This window comes from Lottia gigantea (genome assembly GCF_000327385.1).
Source record: "Lottia gigantea unplaced genomic scaffold LOTGIsca_4, whole genome shotgun sequence".
In the NCBI taxonomy this organism is placed as follows: domain Eukaryota; kingdom Metazoa; phylum Mollusca; class Gastropoda; family Lottiidae; genus Lottia; species Lottia gigantea.
Genome location: NW_008709379.1, coordinates 3,469,281 through 3,491,884, shown reverse-complemented (window position 1 = coordinate 3,491,884; position 22,604 = coordinate 3,469,281). Strand labels below are relative to the sequence as shown.

At 30.3% G+C, this 22,604-nt stretch overlaps 2 protein-coding genes across 2 annotated transcripts; one reads left to right on the top strand and one right to left on the bottom strand.

Moving 5' to 3' along the window:
- Window positions 1–708: 708 nt before the first annotated feature.
- LOTGIDRAFT_209667 (hypothetical protein) lies at window positions 709–6,188 on the top strand (the record flags this gene model as incomplete). The annotated part of the gene is made up of 10 exons (XM_009059779.1): window positions 709–791; window positions 1,235–1,296; window positions 1,903–1,993; window positions 2,251–2,337; window positions 3,138–3,257; window positions 3,630–3,720; window positions 4,037–4,127; window positions 4,471–4,570; window positions 5,078–5,129; window positions 5,731–6,188. The coding sequence occupies 10 exons, from the start codon at window positions 709–711 to the stop codon at window positions 5,908–5,910; spliced, it is 957 nt and encodes a 318-aa protein (XP_009058027.1). The 3' UTR covers window positions 5,911–6,188.
- Window positions 6,189–9,400: 3,212 nt separating this feature from the next.
- LOTGIDRAFT_228791 (hypothetical protein) lies at window positions 9,401–14,500 on the bottom strand (the record flags this gene model as incomplete). Its single annotated transcript, XM_009059778.1, has 8 exons — window positions 9,401–10,196; window positions 10,331–10,429; window positions 10,754–10,884; window positions 11,272–11,385; window positions 11,687–11,830; window positions 12,190–12,291; window positions 12,699–12,812; window positions 14,477–14,500. The coding sequence occupies 8 exons, from the start codon at window positions 14,498–14,500 to the stop codon at window positions 9,938–9,940; spliced, it is 987 nt and encodes a 328-aa protein (XP_009058026.1). The 3' UTR covers window positions 9,401–9,937.
- Between the last annotated feature and the right edge of the window lie 8,104 nt (window positions 14,501–22,604).

Here is a 22,604-nt window from a genome sequence, read left to right as displayed (position 1 = left end):
ATCAATGGGTAAAACCTTCACCGAAATTGAAAGCAAGGGCATATTGCATTCGATTAACAAGCGACTAATATGTAAAAAAAAATATTTGGCCCGCGTGTAAATTACATGGACAGATTATGTTGTGACAGTGAACAAACTATACATATAAACCATTATATTATGCGGACACGAATGTAAATGTAAACATAGACTGTATAGCCTGTAAACTATATTTAGATTTTCGGTGATTATCATAACCTGTAACTCCTTTGAGTGTCAGGGAATCTGACTAAAATTTAATGCCAATTTGGAACTTTTTATAAAAACAAAGCCCGTAGTCTACCTGTATGGAGGGGGGGGGGGGGGGGGGATGGAGGGGGGTAAAAAAAACTTGCTATACAGATCCATGTTTTGTACCATATATAGATAAGGCGAAAACTTAGATCCGAGTCGTACACTCGGTTAAAACTAATCCCTGTGCCCCATAAAGTATAATTATACCCATGATATAAGGGTTCGGGGGTAAAGTATGTATTCATTTTACAGTCAATTAGCACAATCAAATTAAATTTATGGCTAATTAATTTTCAGGATGTTACATTTTATGATCTATATTGTAGTCCAATGAATATCAGTAGCATAATGATCACGATCAGCTGTTTCACGAATACGTCACATGGTAAGAGGTTCAAAGGTGAAGGTCGAATCGTGAAGGTCATCATTTTCAAGATGTCAGCGTCCAGTAACAACGTCCAAGCTCCTCCAGCTCAGATCCCAAAATCTGTCAAGTTTCTCTTCGGAGGACTGGCAGGGTAAGTAGAAAACATATCACAATAATAGCTTAAGAGGTATATCCATATGGAGACGTATGTTGATTTTTGTCTCTTTAGAAATAAGGCTCTCTGAATTATTGTATTGAATGGAATCACGGACACTTGTTCCTAGTTTTCGTTGATTCCGCAGATTCTTATTCAATGAAGATAAAAAAAAAACAAGTGCCAGTGAGTAGAACTCAGTGAGTATTGATTTATGTTCTAGGGGTTTGATCTTATTTTATAAGATTTAGGACAGTAAGGCCTAGTAGCCTACAGACCTGTTTGCTATTGTTGTTAGCCTACTGTTGATACAATTATTGTCAAAATAAGAAATGTGTAAATTTGCTTATTTAGCATTTTATTTCCAAAATCAGCCATTGCAGCAGTTTTAACATGGTACATTATTGTATTAATTTATTAATTTATCATTTTATTTTTAGAATGGGTGCTACTGTATTCGTTCAACCACTAGATCTAGTCAAAAATCGAATGCAGTTAAGTGGTAAGTTTATGTATTCAGATTCTAACTAAGCTTATGTCAACATAATAAACTATTGTATATAAACTACATTATATTTACTGTTACAAGGAATTTCGCCAATAAAAAATTTGCTTTACTGGTTGTAAGAGCTCAATTTCAGTTATCTGTATCACTAAAATATGAAGTATGGTTCTCTTACGGTAAAAGAAAGCTGCACAGTGGAGCCAGTCGGCACTTTCATACATTATACGCAGTTATTGCTATTGAAGTAATGTTTTAGGTAATAACTGCTTATGAGAATCTTAATAATAGCGTTAAGATGATGACAAATTAAATTTCCACCGTTACTGTTGAAGTTTTAGTGAGCTCGATAAAGGATATTATCCCTGAAGCGTCACGTGGTGAAATTGAGCTCTGATCAGATGGTTAAGTATATATTTAGACAACTATAGGGCCTATCCCTTTTAGTCAACTTAAAACTGGTTATTTTTCCTGTCATTCTATTAGATCTTCAGAATGGTTTGAGATAACCATTTGTTGTCTTTGTTTAAGGAACATTTTCTTTTTGACTACAGTTTTATAGTTTCTCATTTATTAAGTTACCTTCACTCTGTTTTGAATTTGTAGGTGTTGGTGGAGGAGCAAAAGAACACAAAACATCATTTCATGCTTTAAAACATATACTGAAAACAGAAGGTCCTTTATCTGTTTATACAGGGTAAGTATTCTAATGGTTCAACTAATTGCTACTTTTATACCCCCCACATATAAATCTAGGATGTTGGAAATTCGCTGTAAAAATCAGTTTGAAACCGTAAGGGTTTGCATACAGTTCTAGTACTTTTGAAGACAATTTACATTTTTTAATGAAGCCCCAAAATCAACCCTTGAATATTTCAATTGTTTCCCATTAGGAAAAGCTATTCCCAATACTTTCTACTTAATTTATATGTGAGGTTGTAATTTATATTCTAGGTTATCTGCAGGTTTATTAAGACAAGCTACTTACACTACTACCAGGTTGGGTATTTATACAACTTTATTTGAAAAAGCTTCTGGAAGGTAAGTGCCTTTTGTTGTTTCAATGATATTGATTATACTCATTATTTATGAGTAATTACAAATTTAAACAGAATATTAATGTATTATTCAAATAAATAGTGTTAAATATATTTTGAAATGAGTTTTGCTTTATTTAAACCAATTAGTTTTATGTAGTTTTCACCTGATTTTCAGATGCATTAGGTACCACTTTTAATCATGAAACTTTGACTGTGACAATGGTCATATTATTGGTATCTGTTTGATCCAATAATAGTTATGGCCTGACAACTTCTGTTACTGTCAAAACATATGTGTATTTTTTATCTTATTGAAGATGAAGCTTAAAGATCATGATAAAACATGTAATTAGCTCAAATCTATCTAATACAAAGGGGAATATTTAGATGACTGTATTTCTTTATAATTAATACAATCATGTACATTGATTGGATGTAGAATTAGGTCAAATTGAGCACATTGATTGGCAGGAACTCATTATCTACATTGACAAAGAAGACTATTATATGGGTGGGTGGGTGACCGCTTGAAACCTCGTATAACGATATCTGACTCGAAATTACTCTTCGAGATAAACGCAAAAAAACTATTTGTATGCGTATTTTGTTAAAATCTTTTTTATTATTTTTTTTTTACCGCTATACGTGGTTTTCATTCTTTGAAAATATAAATAATTTCAGTTCTATTGAACCAAAAACTCGTATAATAATACAGTATACAAGGTTTTTAATTTCATCCGCAGAAAAAGGAACATTGAACCTCGTATAATAATATATTTTACGAGTTAATTTTTTCTTAAGTGATGGGAAACCACCAGGATTTTTAACTAAAGCAGTAATAGGTGTTACAGCAGGTGGAATCGGAGCTTTTGTTGGTACACCAGCAGAAGTTGCTTTAATCAGGATGACATCAGATGGCAGGTTTGTTTTTTATTTTTCTCTTTTTAAACGCTGATGAAGATTGGAACCCACAACCACAATTTGCTCAATGTAACGAAGCATATGACATCATGTAAGGTTTGCAACCCTCTAATTCACAGCTACAGAACCCCTCAGTACAGTGTTATTTATCATATAAGTTCTGTATGTTATTATGAACATTATGTTATTAATTATACAATTATTATTTTTTGTACAAAGTCCTTAAGTTATTTTAAACTTTGAGATATTTATCAAACATGACCATAACTGATGTTCAAGTTAGTTATAATATCAGGTTTTTTCAGAGTGCTAATGTTGTTCAAAGATTTGAGTTTTCATGTTATTAAATTTATTGTGTTTGATTTATTGTAGACTACCACCAGATCAGAAAAGAGGTTATAAGAATGTTATTGATGCTTTATTAAGAATCTGTAAAGAAGAGGGTGTTGTTACTATGTGGAGGGTTAGTATTATCTGTGTAGAGTTTATTTGTTCACAAGTGTATGTATGTATGTATAATTTTCAAGGTTCGAGTGTATAATCATTTATCACAGGCACAAAATATCAAAATATCAAGTCCACCATTGACAGAAACTGAAGAAAACAAGTGACTGAAAACACATTTTTTTAAATTTTGATTATTTTTAATGGGCTCAAAAAAGATTAAGTATTATTTTTGTCACCACCTTCACAGGCATCATAAACAGGGGAATCCAGTTAAATAATGCGATTTGTTGAATAGTAAGGTATAATTTGATGGTAATAATGGTTATTTTCAGGGTTGTATACCAACAGTTGGCAGAGCAATGGTAGTGAATGCAGCACAATTATCTACTTATTCACAGGCCAAACAAATACTTGTACAATCAGGTAAGTTTTCTAGAATTCTTGTAAATAAGATATTAATGGGAGATGACTGGAATGCAGGTCAGGTGTATAATTTGTGTTTTTGCCATCAATGATCTGATTTTTTCAGTTGAAATTTTTTTGTTTGCTTAGCATGAATTATAATAAATCATAACTGAATCAAATCAAACTGAATGAACGTGGCTTTTAAGAATTTCTCAGATCAGGTGTGGCTAGTTTAGTAAAGAGAAGAAAAACAATACTGTGTTTGATGATTATTGAATGAGCCCAAATTTTATCTCATATACCATGATATCATAGGCATAATTTCTGATATCAAAAATTTAGATATTGTTTTTAACTTTAGGTTACTTCCATGATGGTTTGTTTCTACATTTCTGTGCTAGTATGATCAGTGGGTTGGCTACAACAGCAGCATCTATGCCTGTAGATATTGCTAAAACTAGGTAATATAAATTGATCATTTTCAGCTACATGTGTTGCTTTTATGAAATCTGACATTCACTTTGTCTATGATTGAGTAAAACTTATTTATGACGGTCAATAGATTAAAGACTTATAACAAAACACAACACATATTATGGAATATAACACACTTCTTTAATAAGGTTAGGCACATAACATCTCAACACAATATACACATGTCGTCATCAGATGTAATGTTAGATTATCTTATATACTGTTATAAACCTTCTGGCCTTAGTAAAAATAATGGTTAATGTTTTCAACAGCACTAACGGCCATTCTTCTTACATTACTATGATTTTTATTCTGAATTGTTATTCTGAATAATGAGCTAAATTTGAGCTCTAATCTATTGGTACAACACAGTTTTAGACAACTATAATTTTAATGTTTGAGGCTTGTTTATAAGAATAAGTACATTGGAGATGACTTTATTTATTAGGGACAAAGTAGAAGGAATATAATTTCTTTGTTTATATATTCTGTAGAATTCAAAGTATGAAAATTGTAGATGGTGTACCGGAATATAAAGGTGCTCTGGTGAGTGAATTATTTCTTATATTGATGTGAGACTAGAATAATGATATGGAGGTTTTCTTTTATATCTAAACACTGATTGCAGCCATTTCAGGTCATAGACCTCCTTCAGCCATTGTAGGTCATAGACCTCTTTTAGCCATTATCAGTAAAAGACGTCTTCAGCCATTATAGGTCATAGACCTCTTTTAGCCATTATCAGTAAAAGACGTCTTCAGCCATTATCAATCTAAGACCTTCTATAGCCATTATCAATCTAAGACCTTCTATAGCCATTATCAATCTAAGACCTCTTTCAACCATTATAAGTCCAAATACCTCCTTCAACCATAATCAATCGAAGACCTTCTTCAACCATCATCAGTCAAAAATGTCATTCAGTCATTATCAGTCAAAGACCTCCTTCAGCCATTAAAATTAAAAATTTCTCCTTCAACCATAATCAATCTAAGACCTCCTTTAACCATTATCAGTTAAAGACATCCTTATCGGTCCTTAACATTAGGATCAAAGACCTCTTTCCATCATTATATCCAAGACCGAGTCAGTATTAGCTGTAGACTAGGCTTCTTAAGTATTTAAATAAGATATAATTTTTTTTCAGGATGTTTTGGGTAAAGTTATAAAAAATGAAGGTTTTTTCAGTTTATGGAAAGGATTTACACCATATTATGCCAGACTAGGGCCACATACAGTTCTAACATTTATCTTTTTAGAACAAATGAATAAGTATTATAAGAAAATTGTATTAAAGGATACAAGTGGTGTAGGTGGAGGATTATAATGTAGGTGATTATTAGGTCACAAATAAATCTTACGCAATGAAGGTTTCACAACAGCACATTACAATTACAGTACAGTTATATTGATATAAATATTCAGAACTGTTGAGCATGTGAATTTACACTATATGTGATATGACAGCAAGTTGCTGTTGTGAAACCTCATGTTCAAATGATAACAGATAGTCACTTATAAATTTACTGGTTATCACACTTCCTGTTAGCAAGAGGTCTGTGTGGCATGGATAAGTAAGGTATGAACAGATATTTCTCTGTTTACAGACATGATAATTTAATTCATATACATGGAGCAACAGTAACAGCTTACAGAGAAATATTTGTTAACACCATGTACTTGTTTTTGAAGTCATACATGTTGGTTGTAACGGTCTTTTTGAACTATTGATATTTTTAAAAGATATTGGAACTATTTTTAAGGTGCTAATTGTTACTGAATGACCTCACAAGTATTTTTGTAAATAATCTCTTCAAAAAGAATTCTCTATGACATCCTGAGTGCTCTTGATATACTAGGACCTTTTAAATATTAACATTTTATCATAATAAAACAAAAACTTTATCAGTGATTGTAAAATGGACTGTAAAGATTAGACATTAAATATAAGACTATACATTTTCGCAATATACATCAAAATTTTGAGGTTTTTCGCAAGTAATCATAATTTAATTGTTTTCTTTTAATGTTATAATTAGCTAGACTAATCTAATTGTTTAATTACTGTAATGTTACTGAAACCATTGTTTATTAATCCCTTTTAATTTAATAGTGATTTATTCTTCATAGGGAAGTCAATTAATAGCTGACCCATGCACTCAATAAAAATTTAATGTACATGAATTGACATTTGATACATTGAATATGAATTGACATTGATGTACATTTGTTGGATTATTATGAATTGGCATTTGATTCATTTACATTAGATGAATATGAATTTACAATAAAGAAATTGCATTTGATTCTTTGCATGAAATGAATATGAATGGACATTTGATTCTTTACATTAAATGAATATGAAATGACATTTGATTCATTCACTGAAGATGAATTGACATCTACTTGGATTAAATGACATTTTCTCTATTTTTGTTACATGAATTGACATTTAAAACATTTTCATCAGATAAATTATCATTTAGATTTTAGGTTTGTGATTTAAATACATGTATATCTATTATCAAATTTTGATCACTTTATTTTTTAGATGAATTTAGCTTCATGTAATCATAACATATCTGTATAGACTAGTTAATTTACACAAAGATTTTAGGAATTTATATTAATGACCACAGTTTATGAAATATAGAAGAAAATGAATTTTAGAATAGATAATTGAACTTGTCTCTGTATAGTATCTTTCACACCAATTAAGATTCAAATCTAACAGTATTGAAAGATTCTTGTAATTAATGATAATTATTATATAAGTCTTATATAGTTACAAAATAAGACTGTTCTTGTTTCATACCTAACTATGTTATTGTGTCTAAATAGGGAGCAAAGTAATCTTATCCTGTTTTTCGTGAATATCTTACAAATTGTGTAATTTATAAGAGGTAAAGAGTACAATATGTCAGGATATTGGATGTCTATATCCAATAGTAATTGGACAGAATAACTGTGATTATATTTGTTATAAACTGAATTTCCTGTTGTATACAAGCATAATAAGAAATATATTCATGATAAGCTAATCAAAATAATTTTGATATTTTTGATGACATGATAAGCTATGTTCTATTTGATATTGTATGTAATGACTAGTCAATTACTGCACATAATTAGCAAAATAAGCAGTTGACATAGAAAGGTAATTTATAACTAAGTCATTATCAAGAGTTGAAGTTCATATTAGGCATTTGTTGTGAAGTGCAGTTTAAGGGGGCAGATGCAGCATTTAGGGGGCTTGAATATATGTAAAAAGAATTTCTTTTCCTGTTTCTATAGACACACATGGATTTGAAAGCTCAAATTTAGATGGTGAGCTGATTGGCTTAGCTTAAAAAAGTCCCAGTTTCTGTCCCTTTAAATTAGTCAATTATTTAGCATTATAGATTATTAAAAATCATGAAATATAATAAATGTGTATTGATTTGGTATGTGTGTTTATCAATGTATGGTATTTGTATAATTTATGATGAACTGTATATTTATTATAATGGAATGTTAACAATGAAATACCAATCATTTGTTGTTGAAATATTTTATATTATATAGTTTGACTTGTGATCAGTAATAATCATGTAATATATCTGTGGTGGTTTGTGTAAAATGTAACCTTGTTATAAAATGAAAAATGAAAATAGAAATCCAAAATAGAAATTTTAAAAGGAAGTTCAAGTATAGTGAATGGTTGTGAAGATGAACATGGGTAGTCTACCTTTTTTTGGCGTATATTACAGTAGCTTTAAAGACAAGATTTGCATCGTGTTAATTGCTGTTTAACTGCCTACAGAATAAGTGAATTTCAAGGAAAAAACAGCTGATATATGTAACCAATGGTTGTCTTAAATGCCTGGAATTGTCAGTAAATTCTGGAGTGATTTTACTGAAAATTCCAGGTATTTCATGTAATCACTGGGTAATTACATCAGCTGTAACATTCATAAGCTGGAAGTTTGGTTTGAATCATCCACAGATGTGTATTTTATTTTTTATTCTATACATGGCCAGTAACAATCTCCATGTGATAAGACAAAAACCCACAAGATATGATTTGTATGTCTTTTATTACATATTTGTGTTCATGTTGTGAAAATATTGGATTTAGTCGAACAATGATATTTGTGTTCACCTGAGACAATTCAAAACAATGTTAAAGTCGATTGTTTTGAATTGTTCCCAAATAAATATCATTGTACGAGTATAATTCTATCTGAAAAAGATCTTTCAGGAAAAATTTCTAGTAATATATATAAAGATTTATTGAAATGAACTTTGGTTGTTATTTAAAATGTAATAACCAGTTACAGCACATTCAATCTCTTATTCTTACACTAAATCTAATTGATCCAGGAAATTATTATTGGTGAAGAGGAATTATACATCAGTACACCACAGGATTCCATAGTAATTAACCTTATGCAATAAACGCTATCTTGTTTGGGTAGCAAAGTGAATTTTGTACTCTGAACTAATAACGTCGATACAGTGATTAAACGATAACAAAAGAGGGTAAACCTAGGCCTAGATGGCGCCGACTTCCAAATATTAGAGGATGAGGGTCTTTTCTCTCAAGCTCCACTGCACAATATATAGTCAAACAATATTCCGATGTTTGTGCACATAAAACTAATATGACTAGTCAACTATTTCAGAAGTTATAAACACAATAACTCTATTAACTTCAGGACTAGAATGCTGCTAGTTACCCTTGTAAATTGAACTGAGATCACCATATTGAAAATAAAATAGGTCGCTTGTTTCCATTCAAATGTCTATTTTCAGAGCTACAATAACAAAGTATGTCATTCAGTTTGAGAATCTATATTTATTTAATAGTTACTGCATAATTTATATTTTACACATACCATAATAAAAAAATCAAATAATTATTTATGAAATATTGTATTTTTAGTAGAAAAATTTTTTGAATTGAAAACTATTTTGTCTTGCAAATTTTAAAATTACACAGTGATTTGACCCTGTGATTCTAGCCAATCACAATCAATCTGCATACAGAGTTATCTGCTCATGCCTGTTAACCTGGCAAAATGTCAACCTTTCATTACTGAGACAATGTTTAACTCACAGAAACTAATGAACAAGGTGAAGGTTGAGCTGAATGAAACACAATATAATTGTTGGTCATGTTCTTTCAATTTCTATTTTGTTTTATTTTATAATAAAGTTTACTGTTTGTGATTATATAATGTTCAGGATGTCAAAAGACGTCTTCGCTGAACATATCTGGGTTATAATTTCTATATATTGATAGATAAATGTGAATTTACAAATAAGAAACACCCCTGACAGAAATAAAAATATATATTCAAGAAAGAATATTTCTAGAAATCATCCAATTTAAATTCTTTAACAACATCACTAATTCCCTGGCCTTCTTGTAGTAGTTTTCTCTTTCTTTCCATTCTGTTTACTGAAGGTGGCTTTGGTTTTGTCTTGACTTTTGTTTCAACTTTTCGAGGTTCATCACTTTCCTCATTACTCTCTGGATCATCATCATCATCATCATCAATATCTTCATCATCATCATCATCTTCACTGGCTGATTCAGCCAATTGTTCCAATTCATCGCTATCATATTCGCTGAAATTCAGAAAAATTAAACCAGTGTTAAGATAAAATCTGAAATATGTCTTTAATTATATTCATTTTCAATCTACATATATATTATTATGAATTTTCACAAACAGCACCCGAGACAGTTGTCTTGCACCCACCTTAAATTATCTCCACTAAAGTCTTCGACAGAATCATCATCATCATCTTCTTCAACATCAATTTTCTTCTTTTTATTCTTCACTTTATCAGCTTTAAATCTTCAATTATATTATTAAATCATCAAGCATGTAAAGCATAATGCCATTAATAATTATTGCTTATTTTATTACCTCTATTCACAGACAAAAATAAAGATGCATTGTATCAAGTGAATCATTTGAAATGTTATTAAATATTGCTAAGAACTTCTCAGTTCTGTTGATAATTCAATTAAAAAGGGGTGATAACTGGTATGTGGAAAAATAAACTAGTAGAAAATTTCAGATCTGTTTGTTTCATCTTGTGGGTCTAAATTTTTTGACTGACTCCGTACTCATAAATATCATGGAATTATTGTTGACCTTTGTTTAAACTAAACTTACCTTGTTTCATCATCTTGAGAATCCTCACTATCTGAGTCAAATAATGCTGAAAACTCCTTCTTTTCCTCATCTGTTGGTTTGATAGGTCCTTTAGGTCTCTTGATAGTTGGTAATTCTGTTACATCAGTTAGCTTTAAATATCAAATATACAATGTCTAATAATATTACAATAGAGTATTACATCAATACAAGATTCCTATCTTTAAAATAAAGCATGAAATCTGATGCAAAAAACTGAGAGGAAAACAGGCAAACAAGTAAGAAATTTCAAAAATTTGTTATGTGGTCATATTGTGGCAGGGTCAAAGAACCAATGTAGACAAGAACGTTCTCACTTATTCATGTAATATGACTATGAATATCAAATAGTTGTATTTGTATAGAGACAAATTTTGTTTCCATAATTCAGAACAAAGAAGATTCAAGAGGAGCAGCAAATAATGAGCAGAGATGTGTCTTGTCAATGTTTTGATAAATATTTGAACTGTAAGTATCAACAACTAAATAATATTTCTCACCCTATCTTTTCCTGATATTTCATGTTGTATTTCTTTATCTCTTAATACTCTCCATGCCTTATAGAATTTACTGATAGGTGTACCTTCATCTTTAATCTTCCTTTCCCACGCATCCTGTAACAGCATATTCATTTTTATAACCCAACATAGAAACGTGGCCGTATATTTTCATGGCCCTTTTTCATTGGTCTGTTCAATAGAGACTACAATTTATATCTCATTTCATTTGATTTGGTGTGATCATTTAGAACAAGTGAAAAGAAGACAAATTTTCAACCAACATTTCTTTTATTATTATCAATAAAAGAACCCAATTACTAAGATAAGAACTGCATAATGAAATTCAAAGTACAAAATTTTACAACTGAATTATAATTGGTATTCCATAGTTTTGTGAAATAAAATGAACACTTACCACAGCATTATCATTCTCTAATGTAAAATTAACATATTTTCTCTTCTGTGTTATAAATTTACTATTTTCATCAATTTTATCCACTATCTGTTTTATTTGTTTACAATAATTAGCTATTTTACATTTCTTTAAAAATGCTTTCAGCTGAAAAACAACAGAAAATATAAATGGTGATATTATTAGATACACTAAGTTTATTTTCAAAGAAGAGCATCAAGCAGATTTAGCTTTAAACCAATGGTTTGGATATATACTCTTGTTCTATGTATGGATACATAGAGTGGAATTATTTGCATTTCAGACTTAAAACGCCATAAAGGCACACAGCAGTAAACTTATAGGTATAGTAATCATAAATAACTTGACAGGAGATTTGCATAGAACCTGTAGTATGATAAGTGGGCAGGCAAAAGCCGGGCCACCCTCTATTTTGAACCACCTAAAGAAATTCCACTAGATTGATAGGTCCAATATGATATATGATTTATTGTGATAATATATACCTGTAAAACTGCTGGTAATACCAGTTCAGGAAATCCAATAGAATGAGAATGAACTTTAAGATGATCCATTAACAATTCATATAACTGGTCTATTAAGCCATCCTGTAAACAAACAAAATGTAATTCTTAATTAACATGTTAATCAACATGTTTCATCAATTCAACTTTAAATAGCCATTTTAAGACATCACTATTGCAATAGCTGCTGATATTTAACCCTTTAAACCATACCGGCCATATTACTGGCCACACACTAACACATTATATACCCGAGCAGCCCGTATACCAGCCATTACTAAGTGACGTCATACGCTTTTACTTTCATTACCTTGAGTACAGGGTTATATTTCATTTACACTCAGGGTTCAAAGGGTTAAGGGCCTTTGTGACATTGACTTCCTAAAATGCTTATTTTTAGTAGAATTTAAAAAACTGCAAACATTTGACTGAAAATTGGATGATGAAAAGCCATGCTATCCTTGTCTTGAAGTCTAGAAAGATTAAATCACCTTGAATGCCTTCTCTTCTGTTTGTGCCTTGGATAACTTGAGAACACATGAAAAATTCAAAGGTTTAAAACTCTGTGTCTTGTGCTTTTTATTAAAATCTACCTGTTCAAAAATCTGAAAAGATAAAGAAATATGATGTAATTAGTTATATATCAAAAAGGTAATAAAGAAACAAAGTGATGTTTTAACACTATACCGATTGATATGGTTGTTGTCTGTAGTATAAATTAAGATACTCTTATCAAGATTTATCTCCCCTCTACAATGTTTAACAGTATATTCTGTCAGTGATTTTGTAATGAAATGTTAAAATAAATTAATATTAATACAACTATGCCATTAGAAATGTGAAAAATATTACATCAATTTGAGATGACATGTAAATAATGATACAAAAACATCAGATGAATTGTAAATAATGATGAAAAGTGTAAATAATAATTCAACAATGTCAGCTGAAATGTAAATAATGATGCAACAATTCAGATGAAATGTAAATAATGATGAAAAATTCAGATGAAGTGTAAATAATGAGATACAGTGTCAGATTATATGTAAATAATGATGTAACAGTGTCAGATTATATGTAGAAATGAATTATGTTATAATTCTAACATAGAATAATTGCAGCTTCCTTTTTTGTATCTTGGTTCTCAGGTTTTTTTTCGGGTCAAATTTGATTGGCAATGATGTCTGGAATATATGATTACCATGTAATGTATGGGTCGTAGCACAGTTGTGGGTTGTTATCTCAATCAACATGTGGCAATCTGGTGACCTTGAATAAGTTAGGTTTCATAATTATTCCAGACAACCCAGCATTGAATATGACAGATAATCTGGGAAAGATCAATGCCAAGGAAAAAAATCAGCTGCTAGACAGGATGCACATGAATCTTTAGTTCTTATTTTGGTAAAAAAATATTTTTCCTTTTTTTAATTTTAATTTTGTACCATCAGAAATTGAAAATGTGATTATCGAAGTAAAACTGAAGTTCAGGAACATTATTTGGCACATGAGCATAGCTTTCTTTTCTTGCAATCATTTTAGCATGTCATGTTTATAGTCAAGGAACATTGCTAACAGGGTACTAGTGTATCTAGTTAAAGACTTATTTCTATAACTATCACAGTCAATCTAATTAAAATCATTTCAAATTAATTCTCTATTAAATATTAATTCTGACCTTGAGGCAATAGGTTTTAGTCACGGCATAAATTCATGTCCTTAGATTCACCTTCTTTCACCTCAATCAAATATGTTTTGACGTCACTGTAAAAACAAAGTGGGGTATGAGGCAATGACATGCTAGGTTAGTGTGAGGGCAATAGAGCACATCATTCACACTAGATATGAGAATGATATAAACCAGACAGATTGACCAGAAAGGCCAGTATGATTAGAGAATTATTATTATAAACTACAAATTTTAACGTGGACATCACACCTAACCTAATGAGAGAGTTGTCACACATTGAATCATGGTTCATATACATCATTTTTTTTACAATGTTGGCATTATTCACCTGCAATATTATATGCATGTATTGTATATGTGCATAAAAAAATAACAGAATTCTAATGAATCACCACGAAAACACCACCACATACTCATCCAAATTGAAACCTGAGTACCATTAAAGTTATAATTGCTGTGGCACATGTTCCAAGGGAACAATCACCAGTCAGGAATATTCTGTGTCAGTGGAAACTTAATTATTACAAAATAATTTGTCAATCATCCAAACGAAAGCCATGCAGAAACTGAAACATGTACCTTGTATGTGCAAGTTACTGCCATCTATTTATCAACCAACAGCACAGAATCTACTACTACGACTACCAACAACTACCTAGTTTGTGTTATCAGCATCCAAATGTTAATGACCAACCAATCTATTGCTATCTAATCTGACAAGTTTTTCATCTCTATGGCAATGAGTTTGTGGAACTCAAGTCACAAAAAGCATTTTGATGTATATGTTGGTATAAACAACATCAACAACTAAGACATATCAACTAAGAGATACAATTAATTTTGATTTCTAACAAATAATGAAAGTAAATAACAATACAAAATATATTAAATAATGAATAGATAAAAAAAAATAAGAAATAGTATAAACAAACATATTTTTTTAATAAACAGAAAATTTCATTTTCACTTCTTTAGACAATTATCACTACATCAGTTTTTTAATCTCATTTATATAACTTAAAACATAATATTAATATTAATAATATATAGACACAAAAATTCACCAAATTCTTACTAATGATGATGTAATATTCATTATCCATCATACATTCATACATCAAAATATTTCATGCACAACAAATTTTATTAAACGTTTTTTTTACATTCATCAATATAAATAGTATAGATGCTAATAACACCTACTATATATTCATTTATTTAATAACTTTGAAACAATTGGTATTAATGGAATATTCTAATTAAACATTTATGTCTGCTTTAATTAGAGATGGGAATCTGAATCAGCAAATGGAAGTTTTTGCACAGAGGCAACAACCTTCTTTTTATTGAAAAATCAGATATTAAGAAGACATTTTAAAGTTACCAATAAACACCAACTTTTAGTCAAAAACTCATTTCAACAAAGCACATATTTTCTGTATTAATTAAAAAACAAATCAAATTCTTCATACAATATGCACTGAAGAAGCTCAATTATAGATCACAAACTGATAATTTGTAAGTATAAAGACTGTGTGTAAATAATCATAGTTTTAAGGTTAGTAAATGTCAGGCTGTTGTTAGTTAAAATCACAAACTGATTATTAATAGTCATAGACTGATTAGATATAAGCCTCCCTGACTGATTGTTAGTAGAATCACTGACTCATTGTTAGTTAAACATCCGAATGATTGTTAGTAAATGTCATAGACCAATTGTTAGTAAAATCACAGACTGATGGTGAGTAAAATCACAGAATGATGGTGAGTGAAATCACAGACTGATTGTTAGTGAGCGCCACAGACAGTATGTTAGTACACACAATAATAGGCATTACAGTCAGATTGTTAGTACACTATATTTAATCATCATAAACAGTTAGCTTAGAAGCATTACAAACTAATAAAATACATTTTTCATCAGAAGTCAAAAAAATAGGTTGTTTATTAGGTAGTCTAGAAGGTATTTTTACCATCAGACTTTTTTGCTTCAATAATGAAAATAACACTTCTGACATCGTGGGTCTGGCATGTTCATCATGTAATTACATGTAGGTAAGGTATGATATGACACGAGAATGGTTCTAAACAACCTTGCTCTACATACAAAAACTATGTGTCTTTAGTCTATGCATTATATGTACATTGCAACAATAATATAGTACCAGTATACAGTTAGATTAAAAAATTACAGATTTTCCACTAAAGTTTGTGATCTTCCATGGTATTCCAAATACTTCACTATCATAATTCTTATACCATTTTGAAAAAAAGTTAGGAATGAATACTTATTAATTCTCAGAAAGCTTGCCAGGCAAGGTAATATACGCCCACTGGTAGCTTTGATTTTGAATCAAAATATTTAGTAGTACAGTTACAATCACCAGTATGAAATATTCTTTAGGGCAATACTGAATAATATTAAGTATGAGTTATTCTTGAAAACGTGTTCAATTTTTAGGCAATTATTCAATCTTCAGCGCGGGACTGAATAATAAAACCAAGTTTTGTCAAAATCCAGCAAGAATCATGCCTTTTAGTGTTAAAGAGCTAAATTTGAAAGCAATTTCAAGAACAAGGGCAGTAACTCATACTAAATACTTTTCAATTCTTATGATTTTCAATAGGGTTCATCCTTGTGTGATTACAAATACTCACATCAAGTTTCATCAAAATCCATCAAGAATTGTGCCTTCTAGAGTGTTTACGAGTTAAAAATTGAACGCATTCTCAAGAACAAGGGCAATAACTCATACTAAATATACTTCGATTTTTCTGATTTTCAATATGGGTTTATCCTTGGGTGATAACAAACACTCATGGCAGTTTCGTCAAAATTCATCAAGAGTGTTTACGAGTTAAAAATTGAACGCGTTTTCAAGAACAAGGGCAATAACTCATACTAAATATTTTTCGATTCTTCTGATTTTCAATAGGGTTCATCCTTGGGTGATTACGAACACTAACACCAAGTTTTGTCAAAATTCGTCAAGAATTGTGTCTTGTAGAGTGTTTACGCACAATTGTGGACGGACGGACCGACAGAGATAGGTGACGGCAATATACGTCCCCCATTTCACGTGGGCGTATAAAAATGAAAACTTGACACAATTTCTTATACACACAAGGATTCTGTGTCATTTGTTATTAAAGGTGGATAAGAATTAATCGTGCCGATACATCATGATTATTTTTATCCAACATGATGCATCGAAAAGGAAAGAACCGTGGTTCATCGATTCATCGTTGCAGCCCTGTTCAGTTGTCTATTGTTTTTTTTTATTTGTGAAAACAAGATCACATGCATTTACAAATCTAAATCAAACAGTATATATTAGTCAATCAAATGATATGTGTATATAGGACTAATAGTAATGCATCTTTAATTACTTCATATTTAGATATCAAACATAATCATATCATCTGATATGATATATAAATATTTAGAAAACACACGATTATGATAATATATAAATCAGTCTACTATATATAGAAACTTTCATGTACTTGATACAACCTTCTGAACAACCTTGAGAAAAATGTAAACAACTTTGACCTCAATAAGATGTAAACAAGATTGACCCAGGTGCAATTGTTCTACAGGCATGCTTTAAATTGGGTATTAATTGGAAGCGAAATGGAATCAATTGGCAATAATTATCATTTATCAAGTTATTTAGCTCCAGTAAATCATTACAGTACCGTACATATTTAGACTAATAAACATAGAATAGCTATTTACAAGTATTGCATCAGCTTTTCACCTTCACAAGGTCATGGTGTATAAAGATTCAGATTCATGGAATAACATCATTTTCATGTAATTTATGTTTTGACCCAACACTAAGATGTTGCTTGATGATTTGACTTGAGTTTCATTTTGATGATGAGTTTTTAAGGACTATGTAATTTCTGGCCAACTTTCTTTTAAGATTTCACATATTGATTTGGTACATGTTTACTTAAAAATCAATAAGCCTGCATCTGGTGTAGAAGTAACTAAAATGGTATTGATAAAATATATGTACTTAAATTAAACTCAGTCTTCTAATCAATAGTGCAGTACCAGTAGCACCATATTGCAGTAGAGATATATTATCGATTATACCCATTCTACTTCCGCAATCAATACCAAGTTAATATCCAATAGATTTATTGTATATCTCTCTAAATACAGAGATAATGTAGATTTTAACTGTTCTACGTCATTCATGACATGTCAATAAAATTTTTAATTATTATTTCTAGAAATAATAACCATACAAGTTATTTCTATCATTTTCGAAAAAAATTGGATAACTGTCTCCTCTGTTAAAAGATTTTTAAGTTTAACATGACATGAAGACATTTTTATGGACATTTAAATTACTCAATGTCAGAGATCTTTAATATGCACAGCTGCATAGCTAGCAGCACATTCTATATTCTTTAGAATCCCAGCCCCTTCCTCCTGACAGATGAAAACAGGGTGGCAACATGGATACATGTTATACTTTACTAATGCAATGGCATATTTTACCATGTATTTTTGCCCAGCTATCTTTCAAGAAAGGATTTTCCTTTTCAGTTTGACTGTCTTCATTTTGTATGATTTGGATATCTGTCCCAATAATACTTACTGTATGTACCTGTATAAAGACAATATCTAAATAATCAGTCAATGTCTGGTTCTCACCGCATTAGATATATTATGAAATAACTGGAAGATAATTATAGAACTAGATGTAACCAAATCAATCTTGTAGTGCTAATAGAATGATTAGTTGTTAAGTAACCTTTATTTTCTTCAGGTTAACAAAATGACATTTCATGTCAAACCAATGTCAACAAGTATACCACTATAAATTTTAAACTGACCCTACAATGACAAAACTCTTAATGGTGAATAAAAATGTCAACATTTTGCAAAGCACTTTGGAGTTGACATTAAAATTGCAGTCATATATCTTAATGACTTTCTTTTCCAGATGAGACAAATGAAATATAGAAAACATGATAAATCATTATTAAGCAGAGGAAAAAACAGCTATGTCTAGACAATATGACATACAGTGTTAGGTTATATAGAAAACCTACTAGTAGTCCAGACTAGCTCTTCCATTTCTACATCTAACAAAGTATTGAACATCATGATCTCTTTTTCATTGAGTGGCATCATGTGTTTTAGGAAGATGAGCATGTTCTATTTCTTAAACACACCCCAAGATACAGTATACTATAATTTATTTCAGTGCTACTGGAATTCTATAAAGGCTTCAAAATCTTGTAGTTGGTAAGTTGAGGAAAGAACGTAGAGAAAGTCATGTTCACTGATGGAGTCATCAGCCTATTCAGCCAGAAAATTTTAGTTTATTTCATTAATCTATTTGTCCTTTGTAAAGCAACTGAAGTAAGAATTAGGATTTGATTTTGAGCTATGAACACATAAAGATCACATCACAGATAGATTCCAGGGCATTATAGGTAATACTAGGTTACAGTTACAGATGAGAGCTGATTTAAGGTACAGAGTTAAAACAGACTCAAACAACTGAATTAGTTGAATACCATTCAATAAAATCCTCCCTACCAATCCTCAAGTTTAAACAATGATAATGGAATACTGATAAGAAATGCTGTTAATGTACTCTTATAATCAACTAGGCCAGATTATAATTATACAACAATTAAACAAGACTGCTTGAAATGTAGGTTGAATTGGACAAGGACATTAATATATTAATGTATCACCTTGATGAAACTTGCTTCAATATCATCAAAATTTCCAGACTTTTTTATCCTGATTATCATAAAGATACCTATGACAGAGAAACTGTCTTCTTGCTCTTCATTTGTGACTAATAAAACACATTTTACAGAACAATGGTTCACATCATTCTAAACACATTGTACCCCTAGGTACTCTTTCATCTACCATAGGCAAATTGAAAAGGTTAAATACTTAGTCAAAGTCATGAGTTGTTACACACTAGATCAGTAGTTTTCAGTCTTGGGAGTAATATTGGAATTTGTTTGGGAATATGAGGCGCTTTGTAGTCTAGCATAACTATTTGGACAATTCTAATTTAAGTAATTCAGTCTGGCTATATTTTCCGACATGAAAAAGATTGCTGGGAAAACCTATGAGAAAATCATGAAATAGTAAGGATTTATAGGGAGAAGGTGGGTAATGGAATCAATCAGTGATCCCAAAAAAATCAACCAGTTATATTATAAAATGCTACCATTTAATACTGTCTACGAAGCCTTTTGAGCGCCCTGAGGTATTCACCAGTAATCTTATATGTAGGCCTTACAATATTTTCTCAATACACCTGCACATTTTCCCTCAAGAAATTATTCTATTCTCTATTTAATAAGGCAATCTTATTGTAATCTATAGTTCAGGAATAACTAGGCTATAATTCTAAGTAATGGTATGGTATGGTATGGTCAAGGATTTAGCCTAACAGAAGTCTGAAAGAGAGCTATTTAAAGCGCAAATGTACTCAAAACTGTAATATTGATAGTTCCAGAATTCAAGGCTATCAGTGATAAGCAACAATACGTGACTTGGTATTTACTGAGAATTACACAATCTGTCACAAGCCTACACTTTATACTACATTAAATAATCAAACAATATATATATTATACTAATCATTATCTTTTATTGTACACAATGTTTTTACATTGTCATCATCAGGCAATTAAATATCAAATTAAATCTGTTTCATGACATTTTTTTTTTATAAAAGTCTAACAAGCATGATTTGTTTGGAAATGTTCACAAATAATCATGTACACTTTAAGCAATACTCAATGCAACTGTACAGCAATTACATCTGCCAGGCAACATATTTTTACTTTAAAAAGGGCAATAACTCAAAATGCCTAAAATCTTTTTATACAAATGATTAAAAAGCATTGCAACTATCAGACAGTTCATAAAAATATATTAGAGATTAGAAATTTATGGTGGACGGACTCACACAAAAATAAAATCGGTCAAGTATGCACATTGACATGGTTTTACATCAATATTATGAAATATATCCTACTTATGTTTCACATTAAATTAAAATTACACCTTTCCAGAAATGGAGGGTAAAAAATAAGACAAGGAAATATATAATATGTTACAGGTTTGTTTACATATCTATTTTAAGGATCAAAACATTATTAATCACAGATGTCACAAGCTAAATGTCCAACTGAGGGAAGTAAAATTATGAAAAGTTAATCTCTTGTTTTTATGTAAAATACGTCTTCTAATACGCAATCTAAATGTCATTTCTTCACTGGGAGTTATTGAACAACTCTTCAATAAATATATGACCTTGTAATGTAAAATTTAGACTCGGACTTTTTATCTTATCATATAGCGGACATAACATACAATTTCGCGACCTTTTGCTCACGGTACAGAACTTAGTTTGTTCCGTGACATTTTCAAAAATTGAAACAGTTTTAACTGATGGATGTGATGTTTCTATACAAAAAATTGAAAAAAATTGTTCTCAATTGCAAAAAAAGTCATAAGACTTAAATATCAAGATTAGGACTTGAAAACGTCCATCATGATACATATCAAAGACTATAAAAGTTATTTTAATGCTCATCAGTCTAATATGTGACATTGTAACCAAATTTGTACCCAAATATTCACAGCCTCAGGGCATCACAACATTATTAGCATATTACCAATTTTTAATGTTTTATAGGGTAGTTTCGGTGCAAAATATTTTTTAGCTATTAATATCCAAAGTCCAAATACATTGTTGGCATTTATTAGTTATAAACTAGTGACTTAAAAATTTAAAGACTTTTATAGATTTTCATGACAATAGGTATTTTGGCAGGTGTCACATGGCATGCCCACAAAATTCTACGTACTACTTGATGCCACTCTCTGTTTGGGTTTGTCAACTTCAAATAATGTTAAATAAATTCTCTTCAGTAACATTGTTCAACTGTTAAATATATTTGTCATAAAATTGTGTTTCTGAGTTATTTTGATCTGTTTCTCTACATGTTGCTACATGATTATATGTGAATCAAGCTCTTGTAATTATTCAAATTGTATAAACTCAAGACAAGGAAGTAAGATATTTCAAAACACTTAACAACATTTTCTAAGAAATATATTTACTATAAGGGTGTTGTATTTTTTGAGAGATCCTGTTTACACATAATTTTAAATATGTCCTTGAAGAGGTAATACAGAGAAGAAAATTTTCCACCAATAAGACTTTCGAAATAAAATACAATACATATATAGGTATAACTCTGCCCTAAAAGTAAATAAACCATAAACAGACCGTGTATATATATTATATATATATATTTAATGGGTTTAAGGTGTTGGGTGTGGCTAGTCAAAGTCTAGTGACATAAACTCTCTAACCTTCAAATGTCATTCAAAAAATCTTTCTCATTCACAATCTCAATCTTTCACTTCATTTTCATGTTTCAATCAGAATCTACCATCCAATATGTACTAATGAACATTAAAGAGTCAATCACAATCTCCATGTTTCACTTCATTTACTAATACCCATTCATGTTTGAAAAAATTAAAAAAAGAAATTCACTATTGAGATATTTCACAATAAAATACCCCTTTTTTTAACTATATTAGGTCTGCACTCAACTATACTACCTCTAATATAACTACCAACATCACAGACTTGGAGGAGACAGTATTTGGTTCTGTCACTACTGTGTT